General features: G+C 46.0%; 1 protein-coding gene across 2 annotated transcripts in view; it reads left to right on the top strand.

The window, feature by feature from the left end:
* Positions 1-1,281: 1,281 nt before the first annotated feature.
* Positions 1,282-19,682, top strand: part of map2k5 (mitogen-activated protein kinase kinase 5) — a 77,801-nt gene continuing 59,400 nt past the window's right edge. The window contains exons 1-3 of one of the 2 annotated variants that reach the window (XR_003933081.1): positions 1,282-1,708; positions 7,360-7,408; positions 9,116-9,183. Coding sequence is in view for 1 of the 2 variants with exons in the window: in XM_030110573.1 (XP_029966433.1) it covers positions 1,610-1,708; positions 7,360-7,408; positions 9,116-9,183 (216 nt within the window). In the remaining variant the exon portion in view is untranslated. The remainder of the gene's footprint in view (positions 1,709-7,359; positions 7,409-9,115; positions 9,184-19,682) is intronic. The other variant, XM_030110573.1, reaches the window with a different exon arrangement.

Genomic DNA, 19,682 nt, shown 5'->3' with positions numbered 1-19,682 from the left:
TATGACACTCCAGATATCTTGACGGGACGATGACTGGTTCACAGGTTCCAGCTCGGACCAATCAGAGGCGACGACAGATGCTGGAGCAGCCAATCAGGAAGCTGCAGCAGCCGACAGGACACACAGCCCCATGAGACATTAGGTGCGTTCACGATGGCAAAGCCAGAGGCAGACGGAGCTAGACGAAGCAGACGGCGCAGCCGTGGGGCGGAGTTATAAGTCAGCCTCCAACTCGGACAACCCTATGTTCTCCATGTTTGTGTTTCTCATGACTCCCACAGTGGGGGGTGTTTACAGGCCCGTCGTCCTGGGTGTCCATTAGGGGGGCACTGCCCCCCCCCCCCCCCCCCCCCCCCCCCCCCCCCCCCCCCCCCCGGCTGTCAGAGGGGTAATTTTTTTTTTTATTATTAAAAACAAAAGAATTCATAATTTCTTTCGTGTGTCACATTGTGTTAATTCATATTCAGTTAACTGAAATAAATAAAATTTTAAAAAACAAAATAATTTTAAGTTACATGTGACACGTGCGTGCTGCTGCAAGTGTGGACCTGGCGTCAAGGGGGGGCAGACTGCCTCGCCCCCTCAGTCAAAATATAGTATTTCATTAAAAACATTAAAGGTGCTGTAGGCAGGATTCGGCATCTCCGCCATCTTGCTTAGGAGGAAGATGCTCTATAATCTGATGTTAGAGGAGGAAGATGCTCTATAATCTGATGTCAGAGGAGGAAGATGCTCTATAATCTGATGTTAGAGGGGGAAGATGCTCTATAATCTGATGTCAGAGGAGGAAGATGCTCTATACCTGATGCTCTATGCCTATTTTTTTACTAAGAGGTTTTTTTTTTAAATTAAATTTTCCATTCATACAGATGTAATACACCTGACAACCAACATTATAAGGCAGTAAACTGCCTTATTTAATTTAATGTAACATTATTTAATCATCTTGTGTTTGAGCCAAAGTTTTTTCAGCGTTCATCCATTGCTGAATATATATATAAAAATGAATACATCAACTGTACGTTAAAGACGTGATTGAAATTTTGAGTGACGTTTAAGGATTTATTACAACTTCAGAATAAATGTTTGTTTTATTTTGTGGAATGACTTACTCCTTTTTTTGGATTAAATTATAGTTTGATCTAGAAAATTACATGATAAAGTCGACATTGTAAAATTTAAAAAGAGTTCAATCTGTGGTTTTCAGGTTATTGTTTTTTATTAAATTCGGTGTCGTGAGTCACAAACTATTATTGTGAAGTGTGAAGACCGGATGTTGATGTGAAGCGTTTTCCGGTTTCCTCTCAATTAGCTTCAGAGCTAGAACATGTCTGTGAGCTCAGAGTGAAACTCCCCCCGGCAGACCTCCGGGAGAGCCGCCGAGGACGCGGAGGGCAGGCCGAGCTGCGGGCCTCGGTGCCGGCATGTCGGGGCTCCGGAGCCGGGCCTGAGCTGCGGGTTGACCCGGAACGTTCATATGACGAGTCCGCCGTTCGGAGCGGGATGCTAGCAGGAAATTAGCCCGTTAGCATCGAGTGTTATGAGGATAAAGTTTTAGAGTCTGTGGTTTTTTTGAAGCGCGGGCTGAGTGTGGTTCCTCCTCCGAGCCATGGACACCGAGGCCATCGTGATCCGGATCAAGACCCCGTCCGGGGACATGGACTCCTCCGTGGACTGCCCGGCTCTGCTCAACTTCAATGACTTACTGGTCAGTTTCCTCCTAAATAACTCAGCATTTCCAGCAGAGTGCGCGCTGCGTGTCGAGGTTTCACCGTGAATCCCTCACACCGGCCCCCGGGACGCCTGTCAGCCACACGAAGTTCAGATAAACTGAAAACTTTCATTAAAGACACAGGATGTCGTGCTGAAGTAATACCACGTCTGGGCGTCAGGGGGCAGCAGGGAGCCAGCGTCACACCCACTTTGTCTGGTAGTATTTTTATATTAATTAAAGAGTAAATAAAAAGAACTCTACAGAAATCCACTACTGCCACAGCAAAGAAATCCAGCCCTGAGCTGTTTGTCATTATAAGGTCGACCCTCCAGAACAACACGGGCCAAAATTCTTGATGATGCGTACTTCAATCCCAGATTATGCGAGCTAAAATGCTTGACTGTGCAAATAAATATGCAAGGTTTCTATGCCATTTCACGTGGTAAAATTGTGGACAGTTATGAAGTATGCTAATAGTTGTGAAATATGCAAAAAGATGCCAGATATGTAGGTTGCCCACACACACACACACACACACACACACACACATATGTTTGTATTTGTATCCTTGTCGGGACCTTCCATTGACTCCCATTCATGTCTAACTCCGAACCCTGACCCTGACCCTAACCCTAACCCACACCAAAACAAAGCGTAGCCCTAAAGAAATGTTTTTGCACTTCTACTTTTTTCAGCAACAACAACATGGTCAAAAAACCACTGTTTCCCCTCATGGGGACCCAAAAAATGTCCCCACGAGGCACATCGTGCCAGGTTTTCCTATCCGATAGGAAAACCTGTACACACACACACACACACACACCTCCGTCACATTCATTTTTTATTATAGCTGGGCCGTGAATGGCGGTAACATGCTGCGTTACCGTGACACTAGGGCTGAACGATTAATTGCATTTGCAATAATGTTGTGATATGACAAAACGCGATTTGCCAATCGCAACGTGCGCGATTAAAAATGTAATCACGTGACACAAATGGAAGCGGTAACCTGAAGCGCAGTCACCAAGAGATACAGTAGGTGGCGGTATGCACCTAAGTTGTTGGTTGCCACCCGCCATTGCTCCAAAGTAGAAGAAGAAACAGAAGCGAGAGAAGCGCCGTGACGGATTCACCAACATCCGCTGCCCTTTGCTTTGCGCTGCGCAGTGGCCTCTGGCTCCTCACAAACTGCTGAGACATTCGTCCCGAGGAGGAACAGCACATCAGTTGTGTGGGATTATTTCGGATTTCAAAAAAACAATGCAGCGCAACGTCAAGTACTGAGCAGAGCGTGTCCTGCCACAGCCAGAGGTAACACAACAAATTTGTTCCAACACTTGAAAAAATGTACTGTGCCTCTTATATGACGCCTGCAAAGCGAAAATGCCGAGCTCCAGTACCGTTACGCACTGGTTTGGTTTATTTTTTTGCCTAATCTAAAAGTGCATTTGTTTTTTTATTTATAACTTTATTCAGATTCTACAAAATATTTTCAAATAGAGTCAAATTCTCTGCTTCAGTTGTATAAAATGTTACTACTGCTTTGGGAGCAGTGAGATAGATGCCTATTATTGTATATATTTTTTGTCAAGATGGTGGATTTTGTACAGTTTTTACAAAGTGCTTGTTCTTATATTTCTTGGAGCATTTAAATAAAAATCCCATTTATTTAAAGTTGTAAATCTTATCATTTTATTCATACAAATGGAAAGAACATTTTACACTGAACAGATTTCATGTTGTGTTGGTCATATTTAAAACAAATATTTATGGCTTTTTTGGGGGAAAAAGATAAAATAATAAAATCGCATTTTAAATCGCAATCACAATATTAGGGAAAAAAATCACAATTAGATTATTTTCCCAAATCGTTCAGCCCTACGTGACACCCTTATCACGCGAGAAAAAAAAGGTTGCCGTTAATCTATGCTTTTCAGAGTTTTGTCTGGGAGCTGGGTCCAACATGCAAGCTCTGGAAATCACGTTGATGTATTGTAGTGTGGATGTCGGCCTGGCCCGGCCTGGCTGAATGACGCTGTGGGGGGGGAACAAGCCGGACCTGTCCTGCCCTGACAGTCACACCGCGCTCCAGCTGAGCGTCTAAACAGCACACACGCGCTTTTAGCGGTGAAACACGGTCCGTTCCTCGTTATTTGCCATATTGAACTCGGCCGAATTATCAGAAAATTCAGGAGGAAAAGGCTGGTATGAGGCACAAACTGAAATCAGGAGCGCAAATATGAAAATGAAACTTAAATCGTGTTTTGTCGGCAGTTAAATTTGATCTGTGTGGGATTTGCGCACATTTAAATTTGATGTGTGTCGGATTTTTGAGAAATTGTTTTTTTTTCTCCAGTTTTCCTTTTATTTCTTTATTTCAGTGCAGTGCCCATGCAAGTGTTCTTGTTAAAATTACCTCAGTAATAACTATGTTGCCTATACAGTTAAATGCTGACGTTCAGGCATTCAGTGGGCTCTGTGTACAGCTCAACCACTTCCTGAACTTCAGGAGGCTCCTCGTTTCCTGTCTTCCATGAAAGCAGGAGCTGATTAATGCAGGCGTGTCTGACCATCACTGTTGTGGTTACAGAGGTCAGGGACTCCTGCATCATCAGCTCGTCCTATCATGAAAGACAGGAAACAAGGAGCCTCCTGAAGTTGCGCATAAAGTCCATAATAGATCCTATTTTTGAAAAATGTTTAATTGTTTCTTTACACAGAAAAAAAAAAAAAATCGATTCAAATCGTTTATCGGATTTCAAGTGAAAAAAAATTGAGATTTAATTTTTTGGCTATATCGCCCAGCCCTAGTTAATTATTTATCTTAAATTGTTACTCACCTCATTTCTCATTGCCCTCGACAGGGTTTTGGAGGTTGCTGCCTCAGTTAAAGGTGCATTAAGGAGTTTTTCAACTTTAAAAATACTTATTTTCCACAATAAATATGTTACAAATATTCAACGGTGTGTACAATGTGCCCTGAGATATTCATTACAAGCACCGCTAACAGCGCTAAACTGTCACTTGAAAGTCACAGTGCCGGTCCGGCACCAGCATTTTTTGGGCGAGAATTTGAGTGACATAATGCGCGCTCCCGCTGGCCTGATTTCCTTAGCTTTTGTTCTGTCCGCCATTGCTCCATCATGCTTAGCAGCAACAACTGAGCAGTATGAGGATGGATCTTCCAGAAAGTCAGAACAGACCGGCTTCTAGCACTGCAGCTCCACACAGACCCACCAGGCAGAAGAACCTTAGATTTTACTCCAGCGCTACTTAAAGAGCGAGGAAGCAGTTTGGCTCTTCCGTGCACGTACATGGACGCAAGCCACAGACACGAGTGTTTCACTAAGCTGCAGTTACGCCCAAGGCCTGCAGGGGCCGCTGTTTCGCATGAAACGTGCAAACTCCTTAATGCACCTTTAAGGTGAGGTGTTTGAGCTTCTTATCCTGCAGAAAGCCTCTTGGACGCTCTGCGGTGGCGAAGTGTTGCAACACGCCGGACTTTCTCTTGTGTTGCAAACCAAATTGCACGGCTTGTAAAAAACGTTTCTTACCCCCGCTTTCATGTAGTCCACCGGGGTGCTGGTTAGCCCGGCCTCTGGCTGAAATATTTGGTGGCAAATGTGACGGATTTTGTTTCTTCATTGAGTCAGTCTGTGGAGAATGCGCGAACTGATGATGTCGGACCGGGCGTCGCTTATTTAACGCGGAAATTGTGGCGTCAAGCGAGACCATTTTTCTTTTTTTTTTTTTCGCGGCAAATTTGAGATTATTGCGGGGATTATGCGCCCTTTTGGAAAATATGTGGCCCTGCATAATCAGCGGCAACAGGGTGATTTATGCGTGAAATCATGCGATTGCGTTTTTCTGGAGGGTCTAATAAGGAGACAGCTTTTTTGGCTTTTTGGACTAGCTTAGCATTCCGGCGGCGGCGTCCCAGATGATGCATCCATTTGTAAAAGAAGCCTTTCAGGGCAAATTCTGGTCAAACTGTTGTCTTACATTTTTATTGTGGAGATTCGATGAAGCCACTTCGTCCGTTTTGCTGTGAATGGAAAGTTACCGCTGTGGGATAGAAGTATTTATGCTGTTATGGCTGCTCGCCTGCATTATGATATGCTTACATTCGTACTGGAGACACTGCAGACGGTTACAGACAGCCGTCACTTCCCAGTGCCAGCTGCACTTTCAGCCTTTTTGAATACTGTCAGAGTTACGGCGGGTTCACACCGGATGCGGTCCTGGATGAGCTCCGGTAACTTTCTGCTAGCGTCCTGTATTTCCGGTCCGGAGCCCTACCGCGTCAATCCAGACAAGCAATTTGCCTGCCAGAAGGAAACGCGATATTTGTTCCTAAATAAGTGTTTTCAAAATAAAATCTGTGTCGTGTTTTTGCCTTAATATTCTGTTTTTTTTACTTCTTCTGGTAGAAAACAGAACAAACAACGTGATGTGGTCTTTATACGCATTAGAAGAATGAACGGTTTTGTTCTTCGTCACTGCAGGAAAGTCAAACGACTCCAAAATGGCACAAAACAGCTCTATGACCGGAGCGGCTCTGTGTTGCCAGGTTGGGTGGGTTTCTGCCAAATCAAGCTTCTTTTTTTGAACATGTCGGACGGGCTGATGAAATCATTGTGTTTATGACGAGGGTCTTACTAAACAAAACGTTTTTTACGGTTTTAACGTGTATCTTCTGCAGAGAAGGCGGTTTGTGCTGCTTCTTATTGAGCTAAACGGGTTTCATATTGTTTGGGGGGAAAGTGACAGATCTGGCAACCTCCTCCAGCGGACTGCAGAGGCACCGGAGCCAGTGTGAGCCCGGCGTTACCCCGGTTTGTTCCTACGTTCTGGTGCTGCTCTTAGTCTTCCGTTTAGTTCTAAAGCGCTCATGCAGAGTAGCTATTGGTGTTTGTCATAAAGATAAAAGGTTGTGTTGATGGTTGATTATTGGAATGACCATCCAGCCTGGAACCAGAACCAGTTCTATCAAATTCCACTTTTATTTTACTATTTTTGCGAGCTTCATTTTAGTGTTTATCCTCTGCTTCTACTTGATATTGTGTCTTTAAAATGCTTTTATTTTCTAAATATCTTTCTGAATGTCTGTGATGTTTGTGTCTCTGTGAGTCACTGTGAGTTTTCTTGCTGCTCGAGAAATAAACTTTGACGTTTGAAGCTGGTTGGCGGCTCCGAGGATCCAGCGTTTAAACGTCGACTTGTCTTTTATTGCCTGACTGTGATTCTTCCTCTGAGGCTGCTGCTTCATCTCAGCATCTGACAGATTTCACACTTCTGCTGTTTTGTGATTTCCCGATTTTCTTTTCAAGAGCAGTTTTCTCTCCGGTTAGTTCGCGTGTCGGTTTTTCACGTCAGGTTAAGAGACATGAACACGCCGTTCATCCTGCCTCGTAGCCTCCATGTTGAACCTCCATTCCTTTCTGTTTTCACTTGAAGACTTCATTTTAAAACTGATCACACACTCTGCGCTTTCACAGGGAGAACATGCAAACTCCTCACAGGAAAAAACTTTCCAAGCACAGGCTTGAACCGGGGACCGTTTCACTGTGAGGCCGGAGCGCCCACTTCACAGCTCGCAGAGTTCCAGGTGAACTAAGAGCTGGTCTTGTCTTGCTGTGTTTCAGGTTGCCATCAGAGACGTGATGCCCGAAGCCACCGTCACCGCCTTCGAATGTGAGTAGTGACTTCCGAGACGAACGAGCGGCGAGGCCTCGCTTCCACCTCCGGTCGGCGCGCATGGCGAGGCCCGACGCAGCAACGAGCTCGCCGCTCCAGAGCAGAGTCCAGTAACTCCCTAACGTTGTTTTTATCTCATGGAGTTGAGAACTGACGACGTACGAGCTTCATTTTCTATAACTTATCTGCAATCAAGCAGCGGAGGAACAGCTTGGAGCCAGAGGAGGCGGAGCTTCGTAGAGATTCCACCAGTCGCTGATTAACAATATTAATGGACATGAAATGAAACCTACCTGCCGTCTGGTGGCTGAATTTTCTACCATCTGCTGCTATCTGCTTTATAAACACAGAATAATGAAATTATTTAACTGAAATTTAAGAATGATGAAGAAATTTAGCACCAGCTCCACTGGGTGCTGCAGATTCTCCATCTACGCCGCCATCAAGCATCAGGGACGCATTCAAGATGCATATTGTTCCCTCGAGCATATGCATGCTGGGCCGCCCCGGGGAGTGGTCTGAGTCAGGATGCATTGGTGCATGTTCCCACTCGTCTTTAGTGCTGCACACACGTCCTTTAATCATTTATATACCGTATTGACTCGACTATAAGACGACTCTCTAAGACGACCCCTATTTTTCAAATGTCATTTTGTGAAAATAAAAATATGTTGAAGACAATAAGGTTCCTCATAAAACAACTTTTTATTGGACAATTATTCGAGGAAAACTCACAACAGAGAAAACATAACAGGGGTGCCTTCTTTAAAACACAGCCCGTCTCTTCTTGGCAAAGAAGCAAAAAGAAAGAAAGGTCCCGCAGTGACCTCCATGTTTGTTTCGCAAATTCTGGCGCGTTTGCCGGCGTAAACATGTCGCATCCTGGGTCCTAACGCAACCGTTCATCACCCCGCCTACATTACAACTGTAACCCCGCGCCATGGAAACGTTACGCTTTTACCAACCCGACCGGACCCGTACCGACACCGGCTGCGCAGTGGAAACGAGGTCGTGCATTCACTGTGAGGCTCCATTCGGTTTCTGGTCACCGGTACTGTGGCTCCCTCTAGCTGCACGGATGTGTAACAACAATCTAGTCCTCGATTGTAAGACGACCCCATTTTTGAGAATACATTTTCTCAACTTCTGGAATAAAATATCGTCCTCTAGTCGGGTCAGTACGGTAAGTTGTCAAACATACGGCCCATCGACCAAAATTAGGCTCAAATAGACTCCAGTCTGGCCCAATAAACCACCTTTATCGCTCGTAAGAAATGAAAACACAATATTGATTTTTTTTCTTCAAACAGATTTTTTCAACAACACAGAGCTGAGCTCAGATATCGGTGATGCTGTGGTCAAAGCTAGCTAACTAGCATTAGCCTCAAAGCCATGCTCTCAGGGGGAGTTTGTCAAAATGACCCAAAATGCAACAGTTACAGGAGTTTTCTGGACATTTCACTGGACTTTGCAGCTGAAGGTTTTATTACAGTTGATTTGATGTTGAGATTGGAGTCATTTTAAGTAAGAAGTGTTCGGATTTTATGAGAATATCAGTGTTTTTTTTTTATCAGATCTCGCCTGCACCACAGCATATACAAACTCAAAACACCTTTAAATCTAGACTTGGGATGAAATTTGACTGAACTGAAATGAGACACCCCTGATCTGTGTCCATATCTCTGTTTTTCTCCTTTCTGACAGATGAAGACGAGGTGGGAGACCGGATCACTGTGAGAAGTGACGAAGAGCTCAAAGCGATGCTATCATATGTGAGTAAATCATGTCAAGCTGGGATTGTTTCCGAGCGTGTCAGGCTCAACTCCTCACGCAACCAACGCTTGAAAAAGCAGTTTCTAACAGGCAGGTGGCGGGGCAGAGGACAGGGAAGCTAATGCTAAGCTAGCAAACGAATTCAAACGGTGAACGGCTTTACCCTCTCAGGAAACCTGAAGTTCCTCAAAGTAGCAGAGGTGTCTGCCGCTGGACCGGCTCTCTACTGAGAGAATGTCCCAGCGGGCGTTTCTGGACAGCTGGTCGCCGAATGCTATTGGTTGGTCTTCCTTCGGTGCTTTCATGGTCGAGAGCAGACTCTCGGATGGATTTGGAGCGGTCAGTTGGATCGGCGCCTTCATTCAGACGTCCGATTCACTAACCGCGTCCATATCGGACCCGGTGCTGATATTGCATCTAAACTAGCAGCGATGGAACCAGTACCAGGACCGATCGTGACCGAGTCGCCATGTTTGGTCCAGTTTGAACTGCAGCGGCGGACGCTCCTCGGGGAACGCGTCTGTCCAATCGGGTGCAGGATCGGACACGCCCACCAACCGGTCTGTTTCCAGATGTGGTGAGAAGAAAACGCCTCTGTGGAATTTGAGCAGCTGATGTTGGAGTCACAGGACGACTCCCGCGGTCATTGAAGTGTCATTCAGAAGTTCAGCTGTCAGAGATCCACATCCTTCACTTTTACTACCTGAACTTCTGTCTCTAAAGCAGCGCGAGAAATTCCCTATAAAATGGCGGCGGGGACGGATTGAGATCGGATCTCCGCCGGTTTAGGTCCATATGAGCAGGTCCTGACCGCCTGTTGGCTTTTTTTATCATGAAATTGCGTCGCTTCTCTTTTAATGAATCAATCATAACCAACACACCTTGTACCTCTGGGACTCCATTCTCACATTCTTCTTCTCTGTGCTTCACACTGCACCATGCATCTAACAACCACAATGCGCCCTCTGCTGGATTGAAGGAGGTACTGCTGGATTCCGGCGCTGCTGTGAACTCCAAACTACAAATACTTCAGAACACAAGGACAGCAAAGGGTGTAAACAGTAGTAACTGTAAATATGTAAATCTGCCAAAACAGTTAATGATTTACTGCGATACTACAGTTCTCCAGCCCTGAATGAGGCCGTCACAGCTGCAGGCATGAGCGCAAAAACAGAACGACATCGATGGACATCAGTGAGAGAGGTCCTCCAGGGTCTACTGGTCCTCCAGGGTCTACTGGTCCTCCAGGGTCTACTGGTGCTCCAGGGTCTACTGGTGCTCCAGGGTCTGATACATACAGACAAAACCTGGTCAGATTAAGACCTGAACAGAATCAGAATCTACACTAACATTCACAGCCATCAGCAGGATCTTAGCTAAAATATTTAGTTTCAGTTGGGAGCAACTACATGGTATGAAATGTGATTTGTGCTGGTTTGGATTCCAGGGTTAATGTGCCGCCACCACCAAAGGAACTAGTCAAAGCTGGGATGCTTCAACCAGCAATCAGCAACATGCATACCTGCAACAAAATAAATAAAAATCATTTTATAAATTTGCACCTTTGGGTGGGCCATACAGCATAAGAAGATAAACCATCCCAGACACAGTGCAAATAGATATTAACAGAAAAAACTAAACAAGCACAACAAAATACAACAGTTTGTTTAAAAAATTATTGTTGGATCCTGTTTTTGATCAGCATTTTTCAAAATTGAAAATTAAGCATCTGTTAAAACTTGTGAGGACCTGTTAAAATTTTCTGAGGACCTGCTGAAAAAACTTGGAGGGCCTGTTAAAATTTTGACGAATTTCATGCCCTGTAAAGTTGCAGTTGTGAGCTTTGACATGGCCTTGACCAGGGCTGCTATTATCCTGTACACGGATAATAAATCATAACTAGCATAACTAGCTACTAAAAACAGATAAAAATGTTCCTTTGTGCCTCTCTCCATCCGCGCTTTAAACGCCGAGAAGAAGAGGAAGTAAAAGCATGTCTACCAGTTTCCATGCTTTACTATGCAACTACTGTATATTTGCTGACAGTAGTTTGTCATTTCTTATTTACCGTCTGGAATGTTTCACACAGCTTGGTTTCATGGGTCCACCTGGCTGATCTGCTTTTTATTTGTACTGGAGCTGACTGTGCACCGAGGTCTGTTATGCTTTTATGTTGTCTTATATATTTATGTTATGTATGAATGTGAACCTACTGCACACTGAATCGCCCTCCAAGGGACAAATGAATAAACTGAAATCTGAAATCTGAAATCTAACCGTTTAGGAAAATCAATAACCGTGTACACCTCATTTTCCTCCTCCTTGTTCTTTTTTCACCTATACATATACATATATATATATAGATACTAACTAAATGTTCCCTCTGCAGTTATCCTCATATATAATAGATACCTATGGCGCAATGTTAACGATGACTTAAAAAAAAACCTGCAGCAGCTGGTGTTGTGTTCAAGTTGACTCAGGACGAGATGGCAGCTAACAACGAGCGGAGCGGAGCGCGGTGTGGCAGCTTTTCTGCCTGGAGCTGCTGCTGGGTGGAGGCTGTGTCAGGAACAGCTGGTTTACTGCAGCGGTACGGGATCTACAAGAGACCAGCCGCCATGGAAACACCCCAACAAGCTGGAGGGAGAGCATTGATGCTAACGCTAGCTAGCGAGGTACTGCTAGCGGTTCACAAGCTAGCATGAGGGATTTTATGTACAACAAATCAAAGAAATGTGACAAAACACTGAGTGAACAGATCATCGACTGAACAGCTGAAATGGCCCTTTAGTCTGATAACCACTGGAACGGCTTTGATTTCATGGGATTATGAGGCAGTGTATTCCAATGAAGACAGAGCCCTCTGGTACTAATGTAGCGCAACTGCAATATAAAAAGTTCGAACTCTTCGTGTTTTGTCGGTGGAGCTTGTGGTGTTTTGTCGGTGGAGCTTGTGGTGTTTTGTCGGTGAAGCTTGTGGTGTTTTGTCGGTTTAACTTGTGTTTTTGTCCAGTCGTCTTGTTGTTCCATCAGCTGGGGTCAGATCCAGCGACCCGAGGCTCTGAGCTGAACACAGAGCTGGAGAAGATGGATGGACACGTTGGACAGGGACATGGGAACATGAGAAATCCTACAGCTTTGTCTTAATTGCCTTCAATTTAAACTAGAGTTTACAGTATTTTCTCATCATTGCCCAGCAAGCCCCCTCCCCCGATCGCCATCCCTCCATACTTACTGTTCATGACACGGACCGTCGGAGTAATGGGGTGTGATGGGCTTTTCTCTGTGAGCTACACTGAAAGCTAAATGATCTGTCAATTTTTATTATTTATTATTCAGTACTTAAAGTTTTGCCTCATTAGGGAGGAGCCCCCCCCCCCCCCACTTTCATCTGAGGATGTCTTTTACCCCCCATCAGCTCACAACGATGCTAACACAGCCACGGGCTCAATTTACAGTCCCTGCATTCTGTCCGTTTCTTCTTCTTCTTCTTCCCACTTGCGGTTACTTTTTAATCATGAAGTAGCTCAGACTGGAGGGGCGATTGAGTGAAAAGCGACGGCCGCTGTGTGGAGGAGTGTTGTGAGACGGATGCAGGAGGTCCTCACCTCGGCCACGCTCATTTCTTTACCCATGCAGCCCACGGGTTCCAGGTTTTCTGTTGAGAGCAGCGCAGCGAAAACAGTGAGCAACGAGCCCGGGTTGAGAGGTCCACTTCTCACGCAAAATAATATAAAATGCAGAAAGTGCCAAGAAAGTGCACAGCATGGCACTCAGCTGCCCCTATCACAACAACCACAGCCGCTGACTGCATGTCTTCAGCGCCCTTAAAGGGGACGTATGATGCCATTTCTCAGTTACATCGTATCGGTCTCAGAAGCCCAAAATCAAAGGATCGACCGATATGGCTTTTTTAGGGCCGATGCCGATTATTGGTACTTATGGAAACCAATAACCGATATGTCGAACTAATATTCATCTGCAGTAAAAATGAGCATCTTGGCGTGAAAATGTAGCTGTGGGTGGGACATTGTTCCACAGCCCAGAGTAGGGACTTCAGGCAGAGAGAGAGAGACGGCTGTATATATGATCCAAAGAGCACGTTTTTAAATAAATTCATTTTATCGGCTATTGGTGGGGAAAAAAAGGCTGATGCCGATTATTAGAAAAATGCCCAATATTGGCCGATAATTGGTCGATCCTGATCAAAAACACATTTAAGTTTGTTCGCCCCAAATTCATCGTTTCTCAACAAAACAATTTTCACATTTGAACGTCTTAACGAGGCTACAGCAACACACACGACCATAAGAAACGCTTCACAAAGTGAAAAAAGCAGAATATGTCCCCTTTACATACAGTCAGCTTAAAGCGATACTTCAACATTTTGGCAAATTGGCCCATTTAGTGCAATTCCTTAGTCATTTCAACAGCATACTTACTTTTTTTGTGAGGGCGAGCTGTTGTTTATTCAGAGGTGAGTCGGGGAAGATTTTCGGGACGGACACAATGGAAGTGAACGGTATTTTTGTTCCCCCTCGTCAAACTCATCAAATACACAATCCAACAACCCCAAAACACTTTGGTGGACACGTTATAATCCGCACATTCACTACGCTGTGGAACACCAACAAATAATATTGTAGCGTTACGACACTGAAGCAAATACTGGGAACTACTTTTTCTTTTGAAATCACTACGCCCAGACGCCATGTTTAGTAAGTAGTTCCGTCTTAGCAATCTTTGCATAAACAACTCAATCTGGTAATTTTGAATTAATATTTCACAGCGTAGTGAATGTGCGGATTATAACGTGTCCACCAAAGTGTTTTGGGGTTGTTCGATTGTGTATTTGATGGGTTTGACGAGGGGGAACAAAAATACCATCCGCTTCCATTGTGTCCGTCCTGAAAACCTTCCCCGACTCACCTCTGGATAAACAACAGCTCGCCCTCACAAAAAAAGTAAGTATGCTGTTTGAAATGACTAAGGAATTGTGCTAAATGGGCCAATTTGCCAAAATGTTGAAGTATCGCTTTAAATGGCTAAAGCCATAAAACTCCATGAGGTGTAAAAACATATTAGTTCACTACAACTATGTCAAAATCCTCCACTCCAACCCTCATAATGATGATCTGAAGAAAACAAAACCCATACTTAAAGGTGCATTAAGGAGTTTGCACGTTTTATGCGAAACAGCGCCCCCTGCAGGCCTTGGGCGTAATGCAGCTTAGTGAAAAACTCGTCCCTGTGGCTCGCGTGCATGAAGGAGGGGAGCTCCGTCGTTTAGTAGCACACAAGTAAGATTTAAGTTTCTTCTCCCTGGTGGAGTCTGTGTGGAGCTGTGGCAGTGCTGGAAGCCAGTCTGTTCTGACTTTCTGGAAGATCCTGCTCAGTTGTTGCTCACTAAGCATCTGGCGGAGTAATGGCGGACAAAATGAAACCTAACCAGCCGGAGCGCGCATTACGTCATTCCTTTCAAATTCTCCCCAAAAAAATTCTGGTACCGGACCGGCACTGTGACTTTCGAGTGAAAATTTAGCGCTGTTAGGGTTACTTGTAATGAATATGTCAGGGCACATTGTACACATCATTAAAAATGTGTAACATATTTATGGTGGAAAATAAGTATTTTCAAGGTTGTGAAACTCCTTAATGCACCTTTAAGAATAAACCAAACTACCCAAATAAATTCCTGAAATACTAAACCAGATCTAAAATCTGTGAACCCCCCCCCCCCCCGCCTGTTTCCACTCTTGGTCCAGCCCGGAACCTTGTTTAGCGGCGTCCGGTCCGCCGGGGAATCTTTTGGCCGGACACCTCTCTTGGACACAAGAGCAGAATTCATCTGTACGTTACATTGCTGCTGTTGTTTACCTCTATGTGTTTTCCTTTCTTCTTCACTGGAAAAACAATTCCAGTATACAGCAGGGTGTCCAACCTAAGGCCCATGGGCCAAAACCAGCCTGCAAGAAGCTCCAATCCGGCCCATCAAACCTCGAAACAAATGGTAAACATTTCAAAGGCGGCACTGAGAGCTCAGCTGAGAGATCAGTTGTGCTGCCATAAAAGCTAGCATTAGCCTCAGGCTCATTGTTGTCTTGAAGTGGAAACACAGAACTTTAGTTGCGTTTTGGATGTTTGTTTACTCAGTGATTCTCCTGGTCCTCTCCCAGTTCACTTTGCCCTGGTCCTGGCTCCAGTCCAGATTCTCCTGGACTTGGTATTTTTACAGTTGATAATCATGGTCACGACGCCCCGGCTTGGTGTTCGGTCCGTATCGTAGAACTCCACAGTGGTGCGTTTCACCCTGACCCAGTATCTGCGTTGACATGGTCGCTTTTTCGTCCACCAGATTGAATTCTGCCCAATCAGAGGATCAGATCTACGCCGGGCTCGCACTGGCTTCGGTCCGGCTCCGGTACTGAAGCACCGCAGCACTGTGACTCACACCGCCTGGGGTTAGAGCTGGGCGATATGGCCTCAAATCAATATCACAATATATTCAACAGTTCACCTCGATAACGATAAATGGACGATAACTACTGGGGGGGGGCATTTAATCACAGCTTTATATTGTACTGGATTAAACTTCTCACAGTTTACTGTGGGCTCAGGTGGTGCAAACATTATCTTATTTCTCATTATATGGGGTCAACCTTCTTGAAATTCTGTTAGATTTATCAAGACATACAAAAAACGTACAAAACATATCTGTGTCCTAACTTTCAATGCAACAGACGTCCAGATCTGACAGAACTCTGCTGTTAATGTAAATGTCTTCTCTGTGGGCTTTAGGGAAAATCCCATGACTGGAAGACCATGGGAAATGATTAATGTTACGAGGTTCCAGATGTTTGTGAAGTGGTGTTATCAGCAGCTGAGAATGGAACACAGCTGGACGTCTACCTGTCCCTGAGCTACAGATGAGCCCAACTTGTTTGTTTACATCTCCTCCTCAGTTTCCTGTCCACACAGCATCGCTTCAGGAAATATCTTCATCCACGCAACAAAACAGGGACTCAAAACGATGTAGTTCACCCGCCAGGCCTTCAGATGGCGCCGTCACTCTGACACAGAAGCTCCCAAATGGAGAAGAAGACATGGAGCAGGACTCGGAGCTGCACATGCAGCGTGATGTAAACAAACACACCAGAACATACGGCCTGTTCAATGAAACAGCATGAGGAGCTTCTGCAGGAAAAATCAGCCAATCAGCTGGAGAGGAGTTTTACTGTCCGGGACGGTCGACCAGCAGTAATCTGCAGCCCTGCAGGCTGCTAGCCTGTAGCCGCTAGCGGCTAAACTAGCATGTGGCCGTGCTGTGTGTCCAGAGATCACGTCTGCTGGTTGGAATGTTCAGAGGGTCGAACGGCGTCAGTCTGCTCTGCTGACGGCTTCCTCTGCTGGCTGCTGGGATTTTAATCAGGAGTCGCGTAGTGCAGCGTCTTAAAGGGACGTGAACACAGCGTCTTAAAGGGACGTGAACACAGCGTCTTAAAGGGACGTGAACACAGCGTCTTAAAGGGACATGAACACAGCGTCTTAAAGGGACATGAACACAGCCCACCGACTCAGCCAAAGCGGACTTTTTTTTTTTTTTTTTTTTTTCATTTTTTCTAAATACGGAATTTTACCGACATGGACAAAATGACGTCGGTTATTGGGGTAAATTTCGGTCTCAAATTTTCAGTATATCGCCCAGGCCTACCTGCGGTGCCTCTGCAGTCAGCTGGAGGAGGTTGCCAGCACCACCACCCCCCAGCAGCTCCCCCACCACTGCGCCACACACAGATTTAAGAAATCTCTTTGTCCCCTGAATGTTTTTGGTGAGCCTCGGTAACAGCTCCGTGCCTGCAGGGACCGCCGGGTCCGCAGAAAGCTGCTGATCACCTGAAAGTCAAGAAATGTGCTTCACGCCGGCCGAGCGGTTTAAACGTGTTCCTCGTTCCCCTCGTCATTTGCATTTGTATTTGCAGCGTCCTTTTTGCCTTCCTGTGTCGGTTGTGACTCGACCTCGTGGATTCCTGCTCCGGTGTTCTGAATTCCCGGTCAGCAGACGTCCTCTATGGCCAATTAAGATGACGCAGAGGTCATCAGTGGCGCTGTGCGTTGGTCTTTTCTTCGTTGATGTCATACGGCGCGTTGGGCGCTACCGCTCCCGGTCACTTTGAAAACGTGGAGTGGTCGGCGAAGCCGGACTCGGTCTTGGCGTGTGTGAAGCTGGACGATCACAGCTGGTGTCAGCACTCGGGACGGGCACCGAGTTCGGTACTTCTGTAGGTACTGACCAAATCCCGTCGGTTCTACCGAGCACCGATTCACGTAAAATGAGACGGAACCGTGTTTCAGTACCTGAACGCATCCTCGTGCCTGTGAGGGGGCGGACTCCCGGATCCCGTCACCCCCTGATCTGGCTTTTCAAAACCAGATCATCCACCGTGTGACCTGCTGCTCAGCTCCCCCTGCAGGTGGCAGCTGGAACTCACCATTGACCCTCTCCCTCTTCCTCCCTCTCTCACTCTCTCTACCCCCCCACTGTCCCTTTAGGCTGACTGATGGTATTTGGGATCGGACACTGTTTAGTTACTGGCCAACAATGGAGAAGGTCTTTTAATAACACGCCTCCCTCAGATTAGCCGGTAATTGCAGCCTTAATCAATAAGCTAGCTGAGCGGAAAATTAAAGGTACGTGAAGCCCACTGCCGCCCCCCCCCCCCCCCCCCCCCCAAAACCCAGCTCATGGTTTTTTGTTTTTTTTTTTTTTTGGTATGGGGCCCATTGTTCCGTCGTGGCCTGGTGAGAACGCTGGAGGGCGAGAGCGAGGAGGAGGGCGCTGACAGTGATAAATAGTCCTTTTAATAACAGCTGTGCCACTTGGGTAGCCATTCTGAGACCCCCCCCCCATCCCCCCGCCCACCACCAGCCCCCCTCCATATCGCTGTGATGATGAGGAAACGCCTCGTCTCTCTGAACGGCGCCCCCTTCAGTCTGACCTCTGTGGTTTCACCAAGAGCCAAGCTGGGCTCGCTCCACAGTGCCTGTAGACCAGGACCCCGTCTGATCCAGACTCCGTAGACCAGGACCCCGTCTGATCCAGACTCTGTAGACCAGGACCCCGTCTGATCCAGACTCTGTAGACCAGGACCCCGTCTGATCCAGACTCTGTAGACCAGGACCCCGTCTGATCCAGACTCTGTAGACCAGGACCCCGTCTGATCCAGACTCTGTAGACCAGGACCCCGTCTGATCCAGACTCTGTAGACCAGGACCCCGTCTGATCCAGACTCTGTAGACATTTTCTAGATCCTCCGTTCTCAAACTGTGGTACGTGAGCTCCCTCTAGTGGTACGCGGGGGAATCACAGAAATGTATATATTCTTTGAAGATTAGTTAAAAATGAAAACTTTCAGAAACGAATAATACCACCAAATACATAATAATTTCAAATTAAAACGCGTCAAATCCACTGTAATTCACATTCAGTTTTTCTCTTCTAATATAATGTGCTGGACTGCGACGTGCTCACGTTCAGTCACGTAGTAGTCATCGACGATTAAACTAGCTTAGCTTCACCGTCATGAGCGTGCAGAGGTGAAACGAGAGGTCCGAAAACTCTACAAACGTGGCTCCAGACAGGAGCTGTGAGGAAAAGAAGTGCAGAACAGGAGGAGAATAGAACCAGCAGCCCTGCTGGAACTGAAGCTGACGACACTGAAGCGAACGCGAGGCTATCAGGTGGCTGATTCAGCAGCGTAGCCGAAGCGTCACCAGCATCTGCTAGCGTTAGCAACAAACGACGCAGAGAGAGAGAGAGAGGGAGAGAGAGAGAGAGAGAGAGATGCCCCTCTGTGTGTGACAGTTCCAGTGTTCTGCCTTTGCTAACTGTGGCTGACAGAATTAAACAAAAACATAAAGACCAAGACTATTAGAAATATACCTGCTTCCTGTGGGCGTTGTCTTCATTTGAAAAGAGTATTTTTTTTTATTTTTTTTTTACTTTGGTCATAGTGGTGGTACTTGGAAAGCCTATTTTTTTCTGAGGTGGTACTTGGTTTAAAAAGTTTGAGAAACACGGTTCTGGATGATCTAGATGTACGCCGACTCAGCCCGAGCAGCCAATCACAGCGAGTTCCCGGAGCGTCCAGAGGAGCGTAGACTTACAGAGAGTAGACTGCCATGTCGACGACGACTACAAGCTAAGCTTACACGTGTATACACACACTTTAAATGTGTGCGCTGGTGCGTAGGTCAGTTTTTATTCCACCAGAGCAAACTTCACCACAGCGCTGCTAATCTGACCACATGCTAGCTGAATCAGGGTTTCCCAACCCTGGTCCTCGGGGAACACTGTCCTGCATGTTTTGGATGTTTCCCTCTTCCAACACAGCTGATTCACATGACCAGCTCGTCATCAAGCTCTGCAGAAGCCTGATAACAATCCTGATCATTTGGATCAGGTGTGTTGGAAGACGGAAACATCCAAAACATGCAG

The sequence above is a fragment of the Salarias fasciatus genome, chromosome 1, assembly GCF_902148845.1.
Source record: "Salarias fasciatus chromosome 1, fSalaFa1.1, whole genome shotgun sequence".
In the NCBI taxonomy this organism is placed as follows: domain Eukaryota; kingdom Metazoa; phylum Chordata; class Actinopteri; order Blenniiformes; family Blenniidae; genus Salarias; species Salarias fasciatus.
Note: the sequence above shows the minus strand (reverse complement) of the source record. Positions and strands in the feature narration are given on the sequence as shown.